This window comes from Anabrus simplex, chromosome 14 (genome assembly GCF_040414725.1).
Source record: "Anabrus simplex isolate iqAnaSimp1 chromosome 14, ASM4041472v1, whole genome shotgun sequence".
Classification (NCBI taxonomy): domain Eukaryota; kingdom Metazoa; phylum Arthropoda; class Insecta; order Orthoptera; family Tettigoniidae; genus Anabrus; species Anabrus simplex.
This window is the reverse complement of record NC_090278.1, coordinates 56,429,701-56,452,816: the sequence shown is the minus strand read 5'-3', so window position 1 is coordinate 56,452,816 and position 23,116 is coordinate 56,429,701. Positions and strand designations below refer to the sequence as shown.

General features: G+C 42.0%; 1 protein-coding gene across 1 annotated transcript in view; it reads right to left on the bottom strand.

Annotated features, from left to right (window-relative positions):
• Positions 1 to 300: 300 nt before the first annotated feature.
• The window catches only part of LOC136885341 (zinc finger protein OZF), a 95,608-nt gene continuing 72,792 nt past the window's right edge, over positions 301 to 23,116 (bottom strand). Inside the window, exon 5 of the mRNA XM_068230371.1 lies at positions 301 to 490. Within this exon, the coding sequence (XP_068086472.1) occupies positions 481 to 490 (10 nt within the window). The 3' untranslated portion in view covers positions 301 to 480. The remainder of the gene's footprint in view (positions 491 to 23,116) is intronic.

Genomic DNA, 23,116 nt, shown 5'->3' with positions numbered 1-23,116 from the left:
TTCATTAGAAAATCACTTAAGTCTCTAATGTATTTTCAGAAAGCAGTAACAATACAAAATTGCTTTATTACATAAAGAAACAAATCATAATATACTCATATGAAAAATGTTAAGTTTAACGTGTTTCCTGAGGAATTGATAGGCTCGTAAGGAATAAAAATGTAGCGTCAAAGCAAATCTACTTATCTCCTCAGTATAATTCTGACAACAACCCTTGATCTGAAGTTCTAGATGTTCCTTCAGTACACCTGTAAAACATTTGCCCAAAATTTCAGAGCCAGATTCACACAGTCTTTTATTAAGTCCTAAAGTTAGCTGCTGGTAATTAATTATTTTACTCCTTTTTCTATTAATGTTCTGTTGAAGACATTTCATTTTTTCTTTAAATTGGCATTTTCTTCCATTGCATTGGCATACATTCTTTTCATTTTGCGTGGACTAGGGACACAGTATGCATGATCATTTCTTATGATCTTCAGTTCAGCAATTCCTGAAAAGAGGAAGAAAGTAAAAGTGAAACAAACGAATCCACTGTTACCGGTAGCATTACTATTGACAAATAAGGACTAGATCTTTCTACAATGAAAAAATTGCCAGTTTACTGGATGTAGCGGCATTCCGAGAGACTACATCTCTGATGACTTGAGACATGCTAAAGGAAAGCTATACAGTATTCAGACTAAACAAAAGCATTTGATGGTATTAACAGACAACAATACGTTAAAACCATGATGATAGGAAATGACCACATATTGGTAATTACTAAAATAGTTAGCCTACCGTATTTACTCACGTATTAGACCCCTTCGTGTATTACACCCCCCCCCCTTGGCTTTTCGAGACGAAAAAGATGAAAAAATAAAACTTACATACAAGACCCCCCCAATGTAATTCATCAAAGAACTACTCCGCTTTGAAGCAGCTACAAGCTTTACGCAGCTCTGATGACATCACATGAATTTGCGAATCGTTTTGTCCGTACGACTCATGCAATGAAAACACGCGTCGAAGTCATGCGGTACATCTGCGTTTTGTAGTTAAGAAATGTCTGCCCCCGTAGCATAGGCCTACTGCAGCTCTGATGATGTCGCACAAATAGGTGAACAGTTTCGTGTCTGACCCGCGAATTGCAAGCATGCATCGGCCATGTATACATGTCTGTGTTTTGCAGTTAAGAATGTCCGCCAGCGTAACTGTTAGCACAATTAGCTGCCGTTCTCGGGAGGCTGAGATTGATTCCCCGTACCGTATTGTCAGAGATTTACGAATGACAGGAAAGTTGATTTGCGGTAAAAATGGTACATGCAACTCCCTTCTACTGGGAGCGTGCCTAAAAAAGAGCTGCACCACCTCGGTATTAAGAAACAAATTTACTTTAGTTAAGAAATATTCACGGTTGTTGCTAGGCCTATTAATATAGGCAGGCGAGATCATTAACAAAGTGATCTTTTAATGTCTCGTAACTCGGGCGAATATAGGGTTTCTTGGGAGAGAAATAGGTTTAAAACATAATAAAAAATATCCAATCACAATTGTTACTCGCCAACATACCTAACATAAAATAATATTAATTTTTTAATGTCCCCACTTTCCTTATTTTTGGAGAAGCCAAAAAAAACATACTAGGGTATGCATTAATAAAAAATGGGAGACAACGAACGCGCGAAATTAAACATTATGATAATAAAATGCATTACCGCCACACGTGTAGATATACATTAAACCGGCGAACTTCCCTGTCATTTATTTCTATTCTTTCAGTCTTGGAACTTTTAGCACCATTCGGGCAATACCATACCTGACCTAAACAATGCGGTCTCTCTTATCTCATTTACAGCTGTATAGGTAAATCCTGATGTGATAAATGTAGAGAGATAGGCATGAAATATACTTAAAAATAAGGGTATGACTTTCAAAAGCTGCAGTTATCAAAACAATGTTTCCAGTCACTATGTATAACATTCGGAAATAAATCTCGTAACATAGCCCAGTTATCAGCTGGTGCTTTTGCACGCTTTCAACATGGCGTTATTCAGAAAGAGTGGCTTCTGCTACAAATACACCAGCTGGGAATATCAAAACCATTTGGGAATAGCTTCACACTGTTTGCACTCTACAGTCGGGAACGAAACTATTTTTAAAAGGTTCAAAAAGACAGGACCTCCAATGCTCTCGGTCTTGATTGCAGTTGCAGTGCATGGCTGACGAGGTAGCAGTGAAGATGACGTCACTTGGAATGACGACATGCCGGTAGCAGGGAAGTTAGCTGTACAAGACAATTGCAATGAAAGCAGTTATCAGGCTTACTGTGTAGCAGGCCTTCTGCTCAACTGACGGAGACAAAAGACTGGACATTGAGTTACTTTGTATCAATATTGCGTACCTTTATCCCTTTTCTCCATGGGGTCGAGTATGAAGTGAGACAAATCTTTGTAGCGAGTTTTTTAGCCTGGCCCTTCCCGACGTCGAACTCATCAGAGGAACGAATATTGTGATATGAGTAACTAAAACAGATTATATTTATTTTATATGTAGGCCTAAAAGTAGTGTTCACCATTTATTGACTTTTAACATTTAGAAATACTGCCTTCGAACGAAAATAGCCAGTATAACACAAATACATTCATAGGTTTTGTACATGTAAACATTCTACACTGTTCTTTAATAAATTATAGCTCTTTATGGCCTTGAAGTCATGTGTTCACTGCACAAAATTTGAGGTTATTGCATATTGGACCCCCATTACTTTTTTTTGGCTGTAAACGTGGAGAAAAAAGGGCCTAATGCGCGAGTAAATACGGTACATGCATACTACAAATTAATAACGTAGTAATTCATGACAGTGTTATTTTTTACTATTTGTTTTACGTCACATGGACACAGGTATACATGGCGACAATGGGATAGGAAGGCCTAGGAGTTGAAAGGAAGCGGCAATGGTCTTAATTAAGGTAGAGCCCCAGCATTTGCCTTGTATGAAAATGGGAAACCACAGAAAACCATCTTCAGGGCTGCTGACAGTGGGGTTCGAACCCATTATCTCCCGGATGCAAGCTCACAACTGTGCAACCCTAACCGCATGGCCAACTCGCCCTGTGATAGAGTTATTATATCACAACCAATTCAGCAAACAATCTGGTTCTACAAGGGGGTTCTCTAAGCCACATTTTTAAAATATGGTTACAGGAGATATTAGTTGCACTGCCAATTCCACAAAAGTAAATATTTACACATATGCGTATGACCCTTCTACATCAAAAGAAGAACTGGAGTATCTCTTAACATCTTGCAGCGTGGACAATGACCAATGAATTGAGTGGAAATTGACCTCCAGAAAACTAAGTCCCTTGAATTTCACAGCAAAGGATGAAGATTGGCAGAAGGAGATAATGTACAGATACACATTTCACCTAGTAAATGTCAATAAATTTAAAACTCTAGGGATAACTCTTCAAACTCGGTGAATCTTTTTCACTACCCACGTCAAAGAAAGGGTAATTCAAGCTACTAGAGCAATGCAGGACATACATTTATCCAAGTTACCCCTTGCCTCTGCAATGAAACTTTTCAAACTAAAAATTAACCCAATCTCTCTTAACATCCATATATTGTGGGAATATCTACACATGAAAAACCAAATACGGTACCGCTTCCATACCCGGTGTGCACACTTAGGTATGATAAAAATCATATAAAAATTATGTGCAACGATACCTTAAGTAGCAGAAAGGAGAGATCCTTCTATCATGCTTGTCAGAAACCCACCATCCCGCCCCTAGAAGTATTCTTACTTATATAGAAGAATTAAAACCAAGACCATGTGGTATTACTCCAGCCCAGTTTAAAACATATTTCTTATGTTATAAGTGGAAACTAATGAAATCTTACTTGGAGTGCGTCTCGGAGGAGAGATGTGTTCATTGCGATGTCCAGGAACCCACCATCCTGCCCCAAGAAGTATATTTAATTTTATAAACTAATGAAGAGTATTGTACGCCATTTTCATTTCTGAAGCAGTTACTTGCATTCCTATTGGCCAATGTAAAGTAGCACGTGATTTCGCTCCCGTCTATAATGTTAATCATAATCCGTTACCAACCCCAGCACAAGAAAAGCGCAAGAAAATATACCGGCAAGAACCACTCCAGACCAATCGTGCAACAATAATCACCACCACCAGCTATCGAAGCACCACTCACTCATTAGTTCCTAAGTACAGAGGTTGACAGTAACAGAGCACCGCTTGACCACAACCTTACCGAGAAGGCCGAGAGCATGTAAACAAACTACAGTCGTTATGTGGGTGTGAGAGTTTTGTCAACCAGGCTGGAGTAATGATGAGCTCACATCGTGTGCAAGTACGGGGCTGCCATATTCGCTAAAAGTGAGAGAACCATCAATTTCACTCTCACTTCTTGAAATTTTCGTCTAACATATCCAGACCAATGGTTTTGTCGCTCCTCGGACGTAACCCATCCAGCCCAATGGTCTTGTCACTCCCTGGATCTAACAAATCGAGCTCAATGGTCTTGTCAGGAAGATTGTGTAAATTGGCAAGCCTGCCGAGTGTTACATGTGCATGCTGGATCTCTAACCTCACTTTCACACACCGGTTATGGAAGTTTTACCCCGAATACTGTAACAAACCATCCCATAGCGATAATAATAATAGACCGAACACTTCGTACGTTAAACCATTTGAAATAATTATTGTGTTAATGTCAAATATGTTAAATCGCATAGTTACCCGAATTGTTCAATTCCATATTTGTGGACGAAGATTCGAATAGTGGCGGCGTAGGACTGGAGGCTCTCATATTGTTTCGTATCGTAGGTGGAGGTCTAGTACGCCGTATTTTCATAAGGAGACTCGGAAAATCAAAAACTGTAGGGATGGATCTGGACAGCAAGAGTCTTCTATCATTGTTCATTACTATGTATTTATCTTCAAAATGTCGTGAACACAAGAAACTGTGCCTTGTCGGAAACCATTTATCACGTTTCATATTTATTACCCATTGTTTCGTGAGTTCCTTATCTTTCAGAGGAAACCTACAAGAGAAAAGCATAGATTGATTTACAAACACTGACAACGGGGAAACAGACTCTGCTAATGACCAAAATTTGCATTCTTCACTAAAAAAAACTTACCTGAAATATATCCTTTGAGCTGCCTCTACGGAATGTGCAGTTGATTGCTGCACATATAGACGGCATAATTTATGCAGTTAATTTATCAGATTCAGTGCAATAAACCACGATAAGAACACACCATAACCAGAATAAACCGTAAAACAAGGGCGGATATAATATGGCGTCGCTATTTTGCCTTGGCACCGCCTAGAGCGCTGTAGCAGATGTGTTAGCCACTCTATAGTCCTCTTTCTAGCTCGTTGATTGTAACTGTGCCAGCTTTCTGACGTATATTCCCAATACGAGCTTTAGCTATAGGAATCTTTCAAACAATAAAAAAGAAACAATTGAATAACTCCATTAATACCAGTGAAATGCATATCATTTTACGCAGATCTCATTAGACTTAATTTCATTCATGATGGCAATAATGCTAACTGATATATTGTGAGGTAATTCATAGACTGGGACGCAGATTTGTGCTGTAGTAAAATACCATCCGTGGCGAAATTGTTAGCTCACTTGTAAGCCAGGAGAGAGAAGCAGGTGTAAAGCTTTATGATATGATAACACGTGTTCACATTTATACGAAGCGGACGCTCTTCAGATATAGAATGGCGTGAATGAACGAGGAGTTATTTTCATTTCACTTTATTGCATTATGCCAACGGCCGTAGCCGTGTTGAAACACCGGATCCCGTGATATCTCCGAAGTTAAGCAACATTGGGCGTGGTCAGGAGTTGGATGGGTTGCCACGCGCTGTTGGTGGGGTAAGGGAATGGAGGAGCGGAAAGGAACTGGCCACCCTACCGCACGTAAACTCCGGCTCAGGAACCACTCTGCGGAGGTTCGGACCTGCCTTCGGGCAGAATAAAAAAATGTACCCCTTATTGCATAGGCAAATGATAGAGTAGATTCTCAGTAACAGTTCCGAACAATTCACTTAGTAATCCAGTTTCGATGTTAAGAAGTGATAGTTCGCATTCCTGTTGAGCATTTAAATAACTATTTTAGTTACAGTTAAGAGGATGTCTTCAGACACTTAGGATCAATGATCGTATTACAGCTAGTAATTATGAATGATCGATGGTGTGTTCATGAGTAGAAAATTAGGCTGGTGATTGAAGTGCAGGGAAGGGGCTCTTGGGATTCCCCGTCCATTCAGGGAAATGATGTGGCTATCCTACACATTTTACATGAGAAGGGAGTATCCTAGTTTGACACAGGGAGTCAGTACCATAGAGAATTCAAATGATGTAGTAGCGCTCTACTATTAGTCAACGAGGTACCCATGATTTGTGGTCATATTGTTGTACATACAGTAAAGTAGTTGTAATATACTGCATGTTTATATTTTGCCAGGACTATTTAAGCGGGTGTATTTGAACTCTGTGACCGATATTATTTAAGGGTTAGTTCATTATTTTATTTTAAGGGCAGGATTTCGTTTCACAAGATTTCATGGATTTATTCCAATAAACAGATTCAACCTAACAAAATGCGTATGACGACAGATATTATATTTAATCAACTGTCATAGGGAGTTAGCAAATACTCTGAAAAGGATTAGTTAATCCGGGATAATATTTCTTTACCTAGCAGGTGTTAGGTTGCATAGTTATTCAGTATTTTATCCTAAATTAGAATCGACAAGCGTGTGATCAATTAAAGCCAAGTATTAAACTCTACGTTAACCTGGAAGTTATGGTTGTTGTTTAGGTTTGTGAATTAACTTCATTCACCAAATTTAGGTAATAGTCCTTGTGTCTGAACACTTAGTGTTGTAAATGCAGTGTAGATTTATATTACATTATTAATACATTTGCAATTGAAGTCCTCTTGCTTTGAAGGGTCACGTCATATTCACGTTCCCTGAACCGAACCTCAGTGAAGGGTCACTTTGGTCATCAGCCACGTTCACTTAACCTAACTTCAGTGCAGCGTCACTTTGGTCATCAGCCACGTTCAATTTACTTCACCCTGGTCATCATACACGCTCAATTAACTCCGTGAAGGGCTACTATGATGATCAGCCACGTTTGCTTAACCATAAACTTCAATTTTAGTGGATGATAATGATAGTTCAGTAATGTGAATTGGAGGTAACACAGATTCATTATGGGATCAGGTAAATCGCCTTACGCCGATTAACAGTGGAGACCCATACTTAACAAGGAGGTCTGCGGATCAGTCCCTGATATTGAGACATGTTAGCAATGATGTGCAAAACCGCCTGATCCCTGAACTACCCCTAGACATACTAGTAATCCATACAACATCGACATTAACACGTTCGTAGGGAATAATTCGAGGCGCGGGATCTTCGATTAGGAAAGGCTGAAATACCGCCCCAAGCTGGAAACACACCCTCGTAATTGGTGAACAAGGGACAAGACTATGACTACTAGCAATAAAAGAAAAATAACTTAGAACTAGGGTTTATTATAAAATTCAAATGAAACATCAAGACAGAAAACAGAACTCATAAGTGAAATCTAAAGAAGGGTAAAGATACTAAATATGGACGTACCTTGCATTAATAAACATCTCTTAATCGTGGCGTGAGCTCACGACTAACACCCATTGGAATACATTATTACACATTTTAAAATGCTCAGCGCCTGTCGAGCACACCTTCATTATATCATTTGCAGTGTAATTACCGTATTCACATCTTAATAAGGTCGCCCGTTTTACGATAAGATGCCATTCATTCACGACACTGCTTTACTACACCATTATGTAATCAACAATATGAATAGCTCTCACAACAATCCGCCCAGCACGGAGAACAAAAGGCAGATAAGAAGAATGGAGGCTTGTTATTGTCATGTAACCAGGGATTTGGAATTTCATTCAGTTCATCTCCAGGTAACCGATCTCTCTTCTTTTCTTTCCGTCCTCGTTCGTTAAACATGATTTTTACGTGAAAGAGAAACTAGTTTAGAAATTGGGGAATTCGATACGGGCAAGGTTCATATGCATCACTACTGATACGAAATATCATCAAAATACTCAATGTTTACTAGCTCCTTTGAGGGTAAGGTTTTACCAACGAAACGTGAGGCTTACTCCACCTTTTACTTACGACGTCTTCCAGTTCGAGCGTCTCAGGTCCCCAAAACCTGATTATCCTGTTGGGGTGAGTCCATTTATTACACAATATGGCCGCGACCTGATTTGCCGCCGAGCTTATTGGGAAAGTCTTTACCACGACCAGGTCTCCGACTGGCAGGTTTAGCTTTTTCCTGCCTTGATTGTACCTCTTTGCCACGCGGTTTCGGGCTCTGGTTAATTGCGCCACAGCTTCCTTCCATTTCGCCTCCAAATCCATTGTCCTGGACGGCTTGGACAGATACCCGATATGCCACTTCAGCTGCAGCGGGTCGACGAGGTTCCTTCCCAAAAACAGAGTTGGCGGGGCTTGCCGGTGCGACTCATGCACACCACTGTTGAAAGATAAAACAAAAAATCCAAGTTACAGTCCCAGTTGCGCTGATCAGCGCTCTGGAATGCCGTCAAACAGGCTTTGAGGTTTCGGGGCAATCTTTCAACGTGCGAGGGTTTGGGGTAATGGGGGCTCAGATACACATGCTTCACTCCCCATCCAAAGCACATATGTCGGAGTTTACGGCAGCTAAAGGTGGACGCATTGTCGGTCACTATCACTTTAGGGGGTCCATAAATTCCAAAAATATGCCGAGATAGAAGGTGTACGACGCTATTGGAATTAATTTTACGTACAGGGAACAATCAGACGAATTTTGAAAATGCGTCAACGACGGACAGAATCCCAACGTTGCCGTTCTTGGACTTCGTGAGCGGCACAAAATAGTCAACAGACAACCTTTCTTCTGGGCACGTTGCTACGTCAGCAGAATGGAGTCCAGTAAGAGATGACTGCGCGGGCTTAGTTCTTTGGCAAACGTCGCAACTTTTCATATACTCCAGAACTTCTTTTTTGAGGTTGGGCAGAATAAGTCACGAGAGATGCGATTTAAGGTTTTATATTGACCCAGATGGGCACCCAGATAGGAGTCATGATAAAACTGAAGCAGCATGGACCTTGATTTGAGAGGCACGTAAATTTTGTCTCTACCGTTTTTGCGATTCTTACAGAACAACAACCCTCTTTTGACACTATACGACTCGTCTTCGAGAGACCCATCCGCAATACGTTTCAACAATTCTTGAGACTCCGAGTCGGAAATGTCCGTGAAGGATCAAGGGTAATTTTGGAAAATGCTAATGCTGTTAACTTCTTCAATCAGAACACGGTCTTCCTCGGGTTCGACCTCACTCTCCTTTATCCCGTCAAACATGCGCGACAGACAGTCGGCTACAACATTGTCTTTCCCACGAACATGTACAACCGTGAATTTGTAAGCGGACAACCGGAGAATCCACCTAGCAGTTCGACCAAGTCTTTTCACATCAGTGCTCATCCATGATAGGGCCTGATTGTCCGTGTGGACGTAGAAATGGCGGTGTTCTAAATAGGAGCGAAACTTCTCGACACCTAAAACTACGGCTAGGCATTCCAATGCTTGAAGGCATGGGTTTGATCTTGGCTCCAGATAAAGCGACAGCTTTTCTTTTTCAGCAGGTTTAAGGGGGCGTAAATCTGAGAATTTTTTGATGAAACGGCTGTAAAAACTCACCATAGCCAGAAATATTCTCACAACTCGAACGTTCTTTGGCTGAGGAAACTCATTGATACACTTGACCCTGTCCGGGTTTACAGCGATTCCAGAATCGGATATGATGTGACCTAGGAAATTTAGACATTTGGAACAAAGGGTTGATCGTGAAACCGTGCTTGCGCAAAACGACTGAGAACCTCACGAAGGTGAGCCAGGTGGTCGTCAAACCTCGGTGAAAAAATCAGATCATCCAAAGAATTAAAGACACATGAAAATATGAGATCTCCGAAGATCGAATCCATCACGCTGCTAAGCGCTTGTCCTCCAATCGATATGCTCATCGGGACTTTATTAAATTCGAATAATCCAAACGGAGTAGCGAAAGCAATACAAGGACGACTTTGGACATCTTAGGGAATCTGCTAATATGCCAAATTAAAGTCAAACACGGTGAAATATTTTGCGCCATGAAAATGTTGGAAGGCACTTTCAATGGTGGGTAAGGGGAAGCTGTCAAGGACAATGTTCTTATTGACCTTACGATAGTCTATAACGAACCTAAATTTACCGCTCTTTTTAGGGACTAGGAAGGGGGCAACTAAAGGGAGACTTGTAGGGACTGGTGACCTTCTTATCCGACAGGTCGTTGACACATTCTCTCATAGCGGAAAATTTCTGGGGCGAACAACTGAACGGAGTGGACCTTACGGGCGTATCATCTTCGAGTTCAATGGAATAGGAGAAATTTTTGCACACCGAAGCCTATCAGTCAAGACATCAGGAAATTCCTCCAACAAGCAGTTCAACATGAGGTTTGGCTATCGGTGATTTCACACGAGGCAATGGCAAGCGGAGATTTCGACAAGGCGCACACATTGGGATGCTCAAATGGGTGACTGACATCAGATTAAAAGCCTAAGACGAAAGTGCGATTGATGAAATCGATAGATAAAGCGATAGCTAGCATAAAATCAGTCCCGAGCATGATCGACGCGAACAGGTTAGGTACAACACTGAACGTCCAGTCCCACGAAAGACCTTGAAGTTTTATATGGCATTTGGTCCGACCTACAGGACATACCTCATGCCCATCGACAGACACGTACTTTCTCAGGCTTTCACACACAGGGAGATACTCTAAATTCATAAAAAGCACAAGGGATTGATCAACAAGGGAAATACTCGAACCGGTATCTAACATGGCATACAATATACGAGATCCATCATAAACTTTGGCCCATGCGGCAGATGAGGGAAGGCACCAGATCCTCTTATTTACACCAACATCAGGCGCCAACGGCGGGCCATCACGTCGGCACGCCTCTAGTTTCCCTGCTGAAGGTTGCAACTAGGACAAACACGCACAGTGATACCACCAAGACCGCACTGAGAGCATTTAACAGGGGACTTAGACCAACAGTTCTTCGAGACATGACCTAATTTGCCACAATTCCAGCACGACCTGGCTTTACCGCTATTTACAGTGATCGAGTTGGACGGTTGGGTTGCATTGACGTAATGTCGGTGCGGAGTACCAAAGCTGGGCTTGCGTTCGGGGCTACGGACGGAACGAGATGGAGAGGAAGGGGTACCAAAAATAAGGGATTTGACGGGTGCACGGCAAGCAACGTCAGGAAATGAGCAATCGGACGGAATATCAGGCGGACGGTAATGTTTGTTTTGACTTACAGTGGACTCGAACTCGCGACCTAGGTCAATATGTCCTCAACGCTTTCGACTTGAGATCGTGTAATGTGCAGTTTGTACTCGGGCGCTAGATTCCTGTAGAACTGGTCGAAAATTTCAGTTTCGGGCACCTTAACACACATGCGGTTAAATAGAGTTAGGATCCCGGTGGCATAATCGTCAATACTTTCCCCTACACCTTGCGTCCTCCAGAAGATTTCCTGCTTCAAGCAGTAGTCCATATCGGACACACCAAAGCGCTGTTTGATGTGGCTAGCAAACTCGTCCCACGTCAGGACGCTACCTTTTATAAGCCTGAACCATTTAAGAGCTGGCCCCTCTAGCATTCCCGGGATAACAGGGAAGAACAAATAAAGAAGGTAACGAACGAGCTGCACTCAGCGATATCTTCAACCCGTTCCAAGAATTCAATCACACTAGAAGTTTTCCCTTCCCCTGAGAAATTTAGCCTCCACTTTCTCACAACATCAAATAGAGGGTTCACGTTAGCATGGTGATCGGAAATAGGCCTAGAAATGGGGGAAATTTGATCCACACGATTCTCGCCAAGAGCACAATTACGACAGGCAACAGCATTATTATCATCAGGGCATTTATTACTATTCCTACTCCCCACAAGGGAATCATCGAGCTCGTTCGCACCTTGCCTCATTTCACTTTCCAGGTTCGAAATGTCTCCTGTAACACTATCAGTACGATTACTTATTTCTAAAGCCTTTTGATTCTCCATATCGTAACTCAAGTTTCAGAGATATCAAACACAAGACACATACGCATGGTGACAACAATGCACATAAACTATAAATTAAACTTAAGATTAAGCCCAGAAATTCATAGTATCATGAGGACAAATTAAACTGACTTAAAATGCGTTTGCAGCTCTACCCCGTATGCTATCTCCTCAGAGGAGCTATCCTAATCGAGCACGCCTCTGCTACCATTTGTGCCAAACCCCCTGACCCCTGAACTACCCCTAGACATACTAGTAATCCATAAAACATCGACATTAACACGTTCGTAGGGAATAATTCGAGACGCGGGATCATCGATTAGGAAAGGCTGAAATACCGCCCCAAGCTGGAAACACCCCCTCGTAATTGGTGAACAAGGGGTAAGACTATGACTACTAGCAATAAAAGAAAAATAACTTAGAACTAGGGTTTATTAATAAAATTCAAATGAAACATCAAGACAGAAAACATAACTCGTACGTGAAATCTAAAGAAGGTAAAGATACTAAATATGGACGTACCTTGCATTAATAAACATCTCTGAATCATGGCGTGAGCTCACGACTAACACCCATTGGAATACATTATTACACATTTTAAAATGCTCAGCGCCTGTCAAGCACTTCTTCATTATATCATTTGCAGTGTAATTACCGTATTCACATCTTAATAAGGTCGCCCGTTTTACGATAAGATGCCATACATTCACGACGCTGCTTTACTACACCATTATGTAATCAACAATATGAATAGCTCTCACAACAATCCGCCCATCACGGAGAACATAGGACAGATAACAAGAATGGGGATATCGGCGCGAGGCTAAAAACAGCCTCCATAGACCAAAACAAAGAATAATAAATCCAAAGAATACTACAGGCACGCCAAATGCATAAATACACAGCCAACATGGCGGCTACTCGAGCGAGTATCAGCCACGGTTAAAAATAAATTTACAGATCTGTGCCGAGAACAAAAAGGAGCACAGATACAACAAACAATAAAGGCAGGTCGACCGACATACCACCTTTTTCACTCCTCCACTCACCAACACATACGCATCCAGCATTCGCACGCACACATGAGGATATCGGGAAATAAAAAGGTGAACGGCCGTTCAAATAACACAGTCAAATGCAAATCATAAATTTATGACCCCACGGTCATTATCAACAGGTCTCCCATATTCCAAGTTTTTGCGTGCACCGTGCAATTATATTATTAGGTCGGGGTGAAACATCGCTTTATTCACATCCATCAACATGGCGTGTCTCGTGTGACCTGGATGTAGCTCCTTGGTCGAGACGAGAGGCATATATATTTTGGGATTACGAAGTAGGGAAGCACGCAGTGCACCAAAAGAGGCCGCACAGAGACCCTTTTGCCGTCATCACAAGATCACAGCCATACCCACACGAAACACATCATACGACGGAGCGGAAAAGATGCATGCCAATCAACCGTGACAGTTGGGAATGAATCATCACCCAAAACAAATATTAGAAAAAGTACCAACATACCTGCAGTTATCAATAGTTAAAATAAGAAAGGATAAGCGTAAATAATCCAATCTTGAAGACGTTAAATGAATATTTATGACACAAAAACGCCACCTCAACCATCGTGGCTTGCATTGTTGTTACCTGCCACATACACGCAGAGAAGATGAGCTTCAAAGAGAAAAAGGTCACCGCTCTCGTAAAACAAACGACCTCCCAGTTTAAACACAGAAGGTGCTGCTCTCTACTGGACATTACTAGACATACATAAGTGAATATGGGAAAATGAGGCTGATAGAAGCCATTTGCGTAAGAGTGTCAAATAAATGAACATGCAACAAGCATGGTTCAATGAGAAGCTTAACCCACACTTGTTTATGAAGCGAGCAGGTGGACATTCAAGTTGTTTTCATGATAACCTCAAAGTGGTTTTCTGTAAATAGCCCATCAGGCTTCCTCTTGGAGGATTACTACCTTCATCCTGAAACCGTTCAGCCGCCGGGTTATATTAAGTTCATTGACCTCAGGTCACATTTTATGGCTATATTTGTAAATACACCCGCTATAATATTTCATTTTCGTGATTGAATAACCATTAACAGATTATAAACGCTTTTGATTTAAGTAAGTAGGTCTTCCTTGATAACCGTCAGTCATTGCTGCAAATGATGAAGAGCCAATAACACCCCCTGAGACACAAGAATCAACAATTCATGCTGACGACAAAGGAAAAGTAAACATTATTAGGACACGACGGAAACGATTCGGTACTCAGGATGTCTCTTCGACACTTGCAATGTTGCGATGTGTTATTCTCGGCTTCGTTAGAGAAAAAAGTGTGGCTATTTCTCCGCCATCAGGTAAACAGAAATGGAGAAGAATAAGAGCGAGTATACTGCAGCTGTTGACATACGAGTCCTTACTAACAGACGCAGTCTCGAGCACAACGTAATCTTCATGAATAGCTACGGGCACTGAAGTTGACCTTTCAATTGACAGACACAATGTTATCGTACAAGAGCTGAGGAGGAAAGGTAGAGTTTTTGGTTACTCTCCTAAATTACAGGAAACACAAGAGACATATAGGAAAGAGGAGCACAGGTGTGTTCAGTACTCGGCAACAATATCATGCCCTATTATGATTTGATTCGGGACTTATTTACTCCCATAAATTGCTTATTGAAACCTTTAAATCTTTTCCTACTGCGTTTCTAGAGTTTACCACAAGCATTGTCCGGCTCCATGGCTAAATGGTTAGCGTGCTGGCCTTTGGTCACAGGTGTCCCGGATTCGATTCCCGGCAGGGTCGGTAATTTTAACCTTCATTGGTTAATTTATCTGGCACGGGGACTGGGTATGTGTGTCGTATTCATCATAATTTCATCCTCATCACGACGTGCAGGTCGTCTAGGGGAGTCAAATCAAAAAACCTGCACCTGGCACATGTCCTCGGACACTCCAGGCACTGAAATCCATACGCCATTTCATTTCATTCATCTTTGTCGTATGATTCTTCTGTGTTCACCCGGATTTCTTCTCTTCCTCGCAACTAGATGGGCCGTCAATCTGTGCTACTGACCACCTTTGTACTGAAGTGTGGAAAGAGAACAAGCGGGTGTAAAAATTCTCTGAATGGTGAGGATATAACTCATGAAATGTCCTTTGCTCCTTTCACTACTTTCTTGCTTCCCCTAGGATGTATCTCTGAGAAATTACACAAAAGAAGGGGGCTATTCGCCGGCGTACATAATGAGGTGTGCCTAGAGGGTGTTGTTCTGGCGAAGAACTTACTACTTCTGTCCTGTGTTCAAGCGCCTGGTCAGATCTCCAGAATTGCAGATTTTCTGCCACAATTACCACTCGTGCGGTTTCAACCAGGCGTGATTGGAAACGTAGTGGACATTCGTAAGCCCTGCCGCCCGTGTGAACAGACAGTACGGTGCTGCGTGCGAAGGATTTGCCCCAACACACGCAACAATACGGCCCTTAACCAGTATAAGTCCTCATGTGCAAGGACACGTAAAACTATCCTTAATATAGCAGCCCTGAGCACTCGTTTGGCCCGTGTAGGTCCGCAGATCTCTCGACAGCGTGCGTTTCTAGGTAAAGGACACACAGCGGATAAGGCATACGTGTGACTCTTCTCACGTGAGCACTTGAAGTCTATAGTTAGATAATATTTCCGGCTAGAGTACTTCCAATAGATATCGCAGGAATACGGCTTCTCACCCGTGAAAGCCAGCTTCTGTTTAGTTAGTTTGCCTTCCTCGGTGAAGCATGTATTTGGTTGGAGCGTTTTTCAGGCTAAAGGAGTTGCCACACATATTGTTGTAACATGGCTTCTCTTCTGTGTGCGACCGCATGTGTTTGGTTAGAATGTGTTTTAATCGAAAGGACTTGCCACAGATATTGAAGAATAATGGCTTCTCGCCGTGTCTACCCGCATGCGCACTATCAGTGCGAAGCTTTTCATATAGGATCTACGGCAAATTTTGCATACGTAGAACGCCTGATCCATGACGTGCTCCGACCGTCCATTTTCATACTGAACAGCTTTCCGCAGTGATCGTACTTGAACGGACGATCCGTTTCGTGGCTCTTGAGATGTCTTAAGAGGCCCAATCTCCTTGCCAGGACTTTATCGCACATATCGCACATGAAACATGCTGCTCTGCAATCCGGAGTTTGATGATCTGAGTAGCTCACCTCTCGTCCCGATCCACAGAGACAAATTAATATCAAGTGACCAATAGTAGAACAATCAGCTCCACTACAAGTCTCACACAGAGGAATTACTACTGAACATTTAACTCACTTTTATCCCATGCAGAGAGAGTGAACATAACATTCCTGAGGGTGAATATTATTTGAAGTCAAATACAGAGTGCAGTCTTAAACATATTACTTTCAGAGATGTTAAGCATATTTATGTGCGCGACTCTAAACTGGATACTTCTAATTCTCCTCGGAATGACATAACTAACATAGATGAAGTTGATATGAATTTTCAAATGCTCAAGTCCCTCTTACTTGGTATGCTCGACAAGCTTGCTCCGAAACGGAGAGTTAAAACTAACTAGACTTCCTCCTCATGGCTAATTGACGGCGTTGAACGCATTATCTACCATCAAGATTCACTGCATCTGCTATATATACGAACGAGCTCTCCTAATGTAATTGAACACTATTGGTTTCTGCGCAACAAAATTAAGGTTGTGATACGAAATAAGGAATTCAAGCCATTACTTGTAATGCACGACGTACACGGCGAGTGTTTAACTCCATGGAAGTAGGGACAATTCAGTATAACCTTTGATACCCAGATGTACTACTTGACGACTTTAATAAACACTTCTATAACGTTAACATTAAGCACCAACCACGGATTATAACACATACAATTAACAAATTACAGACTAAACTACCACCAATTAGACCAGTGTTCAAATTCCGTACTGTTACTGAAAGTGAGGTGAAACGTGAACTACATTCGGTCAGGTCAAATGCCACTGGAGTTGAAGCTCTCACCGTCATCATCATTAAATATATTCTAAATATTATTTGCCCCGTAATTACTCTCATATATAATTTATGCCTAAGTTCTGGAACAATTCCAAGGATATGGAATGATGCAATCAAAAATCTGGCACCAAAAGTGTCCCCAGCCCTATCCCTGTCAGACTATCGACCGCTCTGTATACTATCATCTCTCTCCAAACCCTTCAAACGGAAAATACATAAGCAATTAACGGGCTATCGTAACAAATATTCCTTGTTTGACCCATTACAGTCAGGATTTAGAAAGGGACGCAGCATGACCACTACTCTACTGAAGGTTACAGATGACATTAGATACACAATGAGTGAACAGGATGTCATATTTCTTACTCTTCTTAATTTTAATAGGGCATATGACACTGTCAACACATACATATTGCTGGCCAAACTAAAATCCGTTCATCTAAATCAGACCGCTTTTTAACTCTTCAGCTCTTATATTACAAAGTGCAGACGAGTCCTTTTAAAGAATAGGACACAGCAGAACCTGAAGATCCAGCACTTGGGCTATTGCTTTTTATTCTGTAGATAAACTGTATGGCACCCCTATTGAAATATTGCAACTACCATATATATGTTGATGATTTCCAAATATATATTCAAACAGAAGTGACAGATATTCGTATAGCAACTGATAGAATGTATGTTGACCTATAAAGCATACCGTCATATGCTTGTGAAAACTCTGTATTAATAAATCCTAAAACGAAAAAAAGACATTACATTTGGACAATCAAAATTAATAAACATGACAAAGGCTTCAGACATGCCTTCACTCACTCCAGCTGGCACCAAAATTCCATATGAAACCTCGGTAAATAATCTAGGTGTTGTAATAAATGAAAACCTAAATTGGAACGAACACGTCACTCGTATCTTTAACCGAGTACATGCTCACTCCATCCTCGGAAATACCAACTGAACATTTCTCCGTCAAAATTGAAAGTCAGTGTTATAAATCCATTAGTTCTCCCCATATTCTATTATTCTGATCCTGTATTCATAGATGCACCGAAGGAGCAAATTAGAAAGGTACAAAGGAACACGAATTAATTCATCATATTTATGATTTAATTACGCTATGACATCCAGGCACACCGTATTACAAGCAATTTTCCCTCCTAAAATTTCAAGAATTCAGAAATCTTCTTGCAGCAGCGTTGATGTTCAGATCAGTAAGTAAATGAGAGAACTCCCAAGGATTTATCATAAAACTCTGCATACCTTTCCTCTTTTCACCAGCATAATACACGCCCTGCTAGTACACTTTCCATTCCCGTTAGCAGGTTAGCTACCTATAATTGCTCATTTATTGCGACGGAAACTACATTATGGAACTCTGTTCCAAATCACATTTACAGCTTTACCTCATTAGAAACATCAAAGTCTTCCTACTGAAAGTACTTCATAGATGCATAAACCAACGGTGTGAATCTTGAGCCACACCCTCCCCATCTATCACTACATAAATCAGTGATCCAAGCAATACCTTAGTGAAATATTCATGGAGAACAATATTTGAGGCCCGGATCGTGTCGACTGGGCAAGGCACATACATAACCCTGAGCTGAAAAGCCCCCTTGTAATCAGGCAACAAGGGCAAGACTACATCTATTTGAAATAAAAGAAGAAATTGTTTAAACCAGGGGATTTATTAAATAAATATGAGAGAAAAAATTAAACCAAGAAAAGAAAATCACACAAAATGAATAAGGAAATGAATCGTAATACTCATGGACATACCTTGTTCTTTTTCACATAGTTGAAACATGGCGTGAAAACTCAAGCTAATACTCTTCAAAAATATTGATACGTACTCTAAAATACTCACTGCTCCTCGACACATCGCTATTACAATACCAGCAGCTTCCTTTCATCATAAACTATTCAACCAGGTCGCCCGTTTTACCAAGATTCAAATATCCAAGGCACTGCACCACATATTACATAAGGCAACTAACAATGCGAAACGTTAGCACAACAATAAGCCGTGCCGGAGAACAAAAGGCAGATAAGAATAACGATAGACGAGACTGAGCACAGCCTCCATGGACCAATGAAAGCCAAGACAGATCAAAGAATAGAATAGGTACGCCCATGCGCAAATATGAAACCAACATGGCGGGTACTCAAGCTGAGCATCAGCCATGAATAATAAATAAAATATATAGCTCTGCGCTGAGAACCAAACAAGGCGCAGAATTTGAAAGATAAATACACAGGTCGATCGACATATCATCCTTTCCTCCCCCACACATCCAAACTCCCATGCATACCACATTCACGCATACACAATCAGGGTATCGGGAAAATAAACACGAACGGCCGTTCAGATTTCGTAGTCAAATACAAACCATAAATTATGACTCCACGGTCATTATCAGTGGGTCTCACGTACTCAAATGTTTGCGTGCAGCGTGCAATTACACATAAGGTCAGAATTGGACATTACTTTATTCACATCACTGGCATGTTGCGCCTTGTACAACCTGGATTGGTATCTGCTGCGCTCGAGACAAGGGGCACATCATGAGGATCACGCAGTATTAAAGCACGCAGTGCACCAAATCATAACCAGAGAGAGACTTATTTAATTATCACTACAAGACCACAAACACATTCATTCAAAGCACATCGTATGACGGAGCGGAAAGATGTATGCCATCGACCGTAACATACGGGAATAAATCGTCACCAAATTTAAACATAAACCAACTATCACATACCTGTGATTATCAATGGTAAAATCGAATAGCAGTTAGCGTGAAATATCCAGGCTTGAACACATTGAATGAATATTTAAAGCATAAAAATGCCACACCAAACATAGCGGCAGCCATTGTTAGTAACTTAACCGTCCCACATAGAACAGCAGAAGAACTCCACAGAGTAAAAATTATCGCTCAGCGAAACGAACGACCTCACAGATAAAAACATAGCGTGTGCTGCTCCCTACTGGATGTCATTAGACTGACATATGTAAACAATGAAAGACAAAACTGAAGGAAGCCATTTGCATAATTAAATGACAAATCGTGGAACATGCGATAAACATGGTTCAATCTTGATGAGTGAATGATGATGGTGAGTGTGTGTGTAATTTAGCTAATAGTAATTAAATTAATTTAAATTTAATTTTCACTAAATTTCATTTTGTAGTTTGAAAAATGATATGTATATATTCGTATGATTATTATGTTGCATTTACACTGACTGACAGAGCAAATGCAACACCAAGAAGGAGTGGTCAGAACTTTATGCCAATTGCAGGGTAGACTGACGTCACTGAGGTATGCTCATGATGTGAAATGCGCCGCTGTGCTGCGCACGTAGCGAACGATAAATGGGACACGGCGTTGGCGAATGGCCCACTTCGTACCGTGATTTCTCAGCCGACAGTCATTGTAGAACGTGTTGTCGTGTGCCACAGGACACGTGTATAGCTAAGAATGCCAGGCCGCCGTCAACGGAGGCATTTCCAGCAGACAGACGACTTTACGAGGGGTATGGTGATCGGGCTGAGAAGGGCAGGTTGGTCGCTTCGTCAAATCGCAGCCGATACCCATAGGGATGTGTCCACGGTGCAGCGCCTGTGGCGAAGATGGTTGGCGCAGGGACATGTGGCACGTGCGAGGGGTCCAGGCGCAGCCCGAGTGACGTCAGCACGCGAGGATCGGCGCATCCGCCGCCAAGCGGTGGCAGCCCCGCACGCCACGTCAACCGCCATTCTTCAGCATGTGCAACACACCCTGGCTGTTCCAATATCGACCAGAACAATTTCCCGTCGATTGGTTGAAGGAGGCCTGCACTCCCGGCGTCCGCTCAGAAGACTACCATTGACTCCACAGCATAGACGTGCACGTCTGGCATGGTGCCGGGCTAGAGCGACTTGGATGAGGGTATGGCGGAACGTCGTGTTCTCCGATGAGTCACGCTTCTGTTCTGTCAGTGATAGTCACCGCAGACGAGTGTGGCGTCGGCGTGGAGAAAGGTCAAATCCGGCCGTAACTGTGGAGCGCCCTACCGCTAGACAACGCGGCATCATGGTTTGGGGCGCTATTGCGTATGATTCCACGTCACCTCTAGTGCGTATTCAAGGCATGTTAAATGCCCACCGCTACGTGCAGCATGTGCTGCGGCCGGTGGCACTCCCGTACCTTCAGGGGCTGCCCAATGCTCTGTTTCAGCAGGATAATGCCCGCCCACACACTGCTCGCATCTCCCAACAGGCTCTACGAGGTGTACAGATGCTTCCGTGGCCAGCGTACTCTCCGGATCTCTCACCAATCGAACACGTGTGGGATCTCATTGGACGCCGTTTGCAAACTCTGCCCCAGCCTCGTACGGACGACCAACTGTGGCAAATGGTTGACAGAGAATGGAGAACCATCCCTCAGGACACCATCCGCACCCTTATTGACTCTGTACCTCGATGTGTTTCTGCGTGCATCGCCGCTCGCGGTGGTCCTACATCCTACTGAGTCGATGCTGTGCGCATTGTGTAACCTGCATATCGGTTTGAAATAAACATCAATTATTCATCCGTGCCGTCTCTGTTTTTTCCCCAACTTTCATCCCTTTCGAACCACTCCTCCTTGGTGTTGCATTGTCACTGTCAGTCAGTGTATTTTGAATATATATTTCGAATTACTTGATTGAGAGAATCTCAGTGTTGTAGTAGACATTAATGAAGTTGAGAACATCGTGTATGTATTGTATTTGTACATTGTTACCATTTCAGTGTCAAAATGTGGTAATTTCTAATTACATAACTTTTTGTGCCATCAAACAGAGCCGTCATACCTATAGGACGATAGCTTTGTAAAAAGGAGATCATACTTACCTTCATGTATTGCATCAGTATACGTCTTTATTACTGTCATTAACAGGGGCCGTATGCAACAGGGACACTACTAATCCTAATAAAACCTTTGAGAAGCTGTTAGATAACGAGCAGATTACGGCTCTTTCTCTAACCTTGACGCTTTCACTTCACATCCAGGTAACGCTGTCCCAGATATTACGACAGCTACAAAGAATATGGATTGCCTTGTACTGTCTTATTACAATTTGCATGATATCCTGAAATAAATGAAACCAAATTCAGGACATCACATTGTTGAATTTTCTTACAAGTGTTTCTATGACACTACAGTTAACAGGAGCGTGAAAATCAACACTCGAAGCAAAATTCATGACATCAGGACTTTGAATTGCACTGCAGTATATTGCTGCTATGTACGGAAGGAAAGAGGTTACTTTTACTTCAGAAACTTTACGGACAAATTGATTACTTTTTAGTGGAATAGGAACAGGACCTAGTGTTTACAGTGCACTATGTCTTCTGGTATGGGCTAGAGCAATTTTGTTACTTTCATAGATCTGTCTCTGTCTTATCCTTGACTTTGACAATGTGAAAGTGACTGAGGTATGAGAGATGCTAGTAATGCCATTCCTTATGCAGCCAGTCCCTGCTATGAATGGTGTGAAAATGTTGCTCATAGGGTCGGTTGGTGCATGAATTTCAGTGGGCTTGGCAGACTGATTGTAATAGCAACTTCTGGCTCGGTGAGGAAAGCAACGGGAAACTACCTCACTCCTCATTTCCCTGGTACGCCTCTTCAGTGATGCCTAGGCCATCTATGACAGCTGATGGCAGAACTGTTGAGGATCCAACCAGCCTTAGGGCTGAAGACTGAACATACATACAGGAACATTGTTAGTGTAGCATCAATGTCTGTGTCTGTGTCCCCAATGCAGAGTGGTTCTAGATATCCAGGAAAGAAGAGAGAGGAATACAAATCTCTTGGTTAAAAATGGGATCCGTTTGCAACAGGCACATGA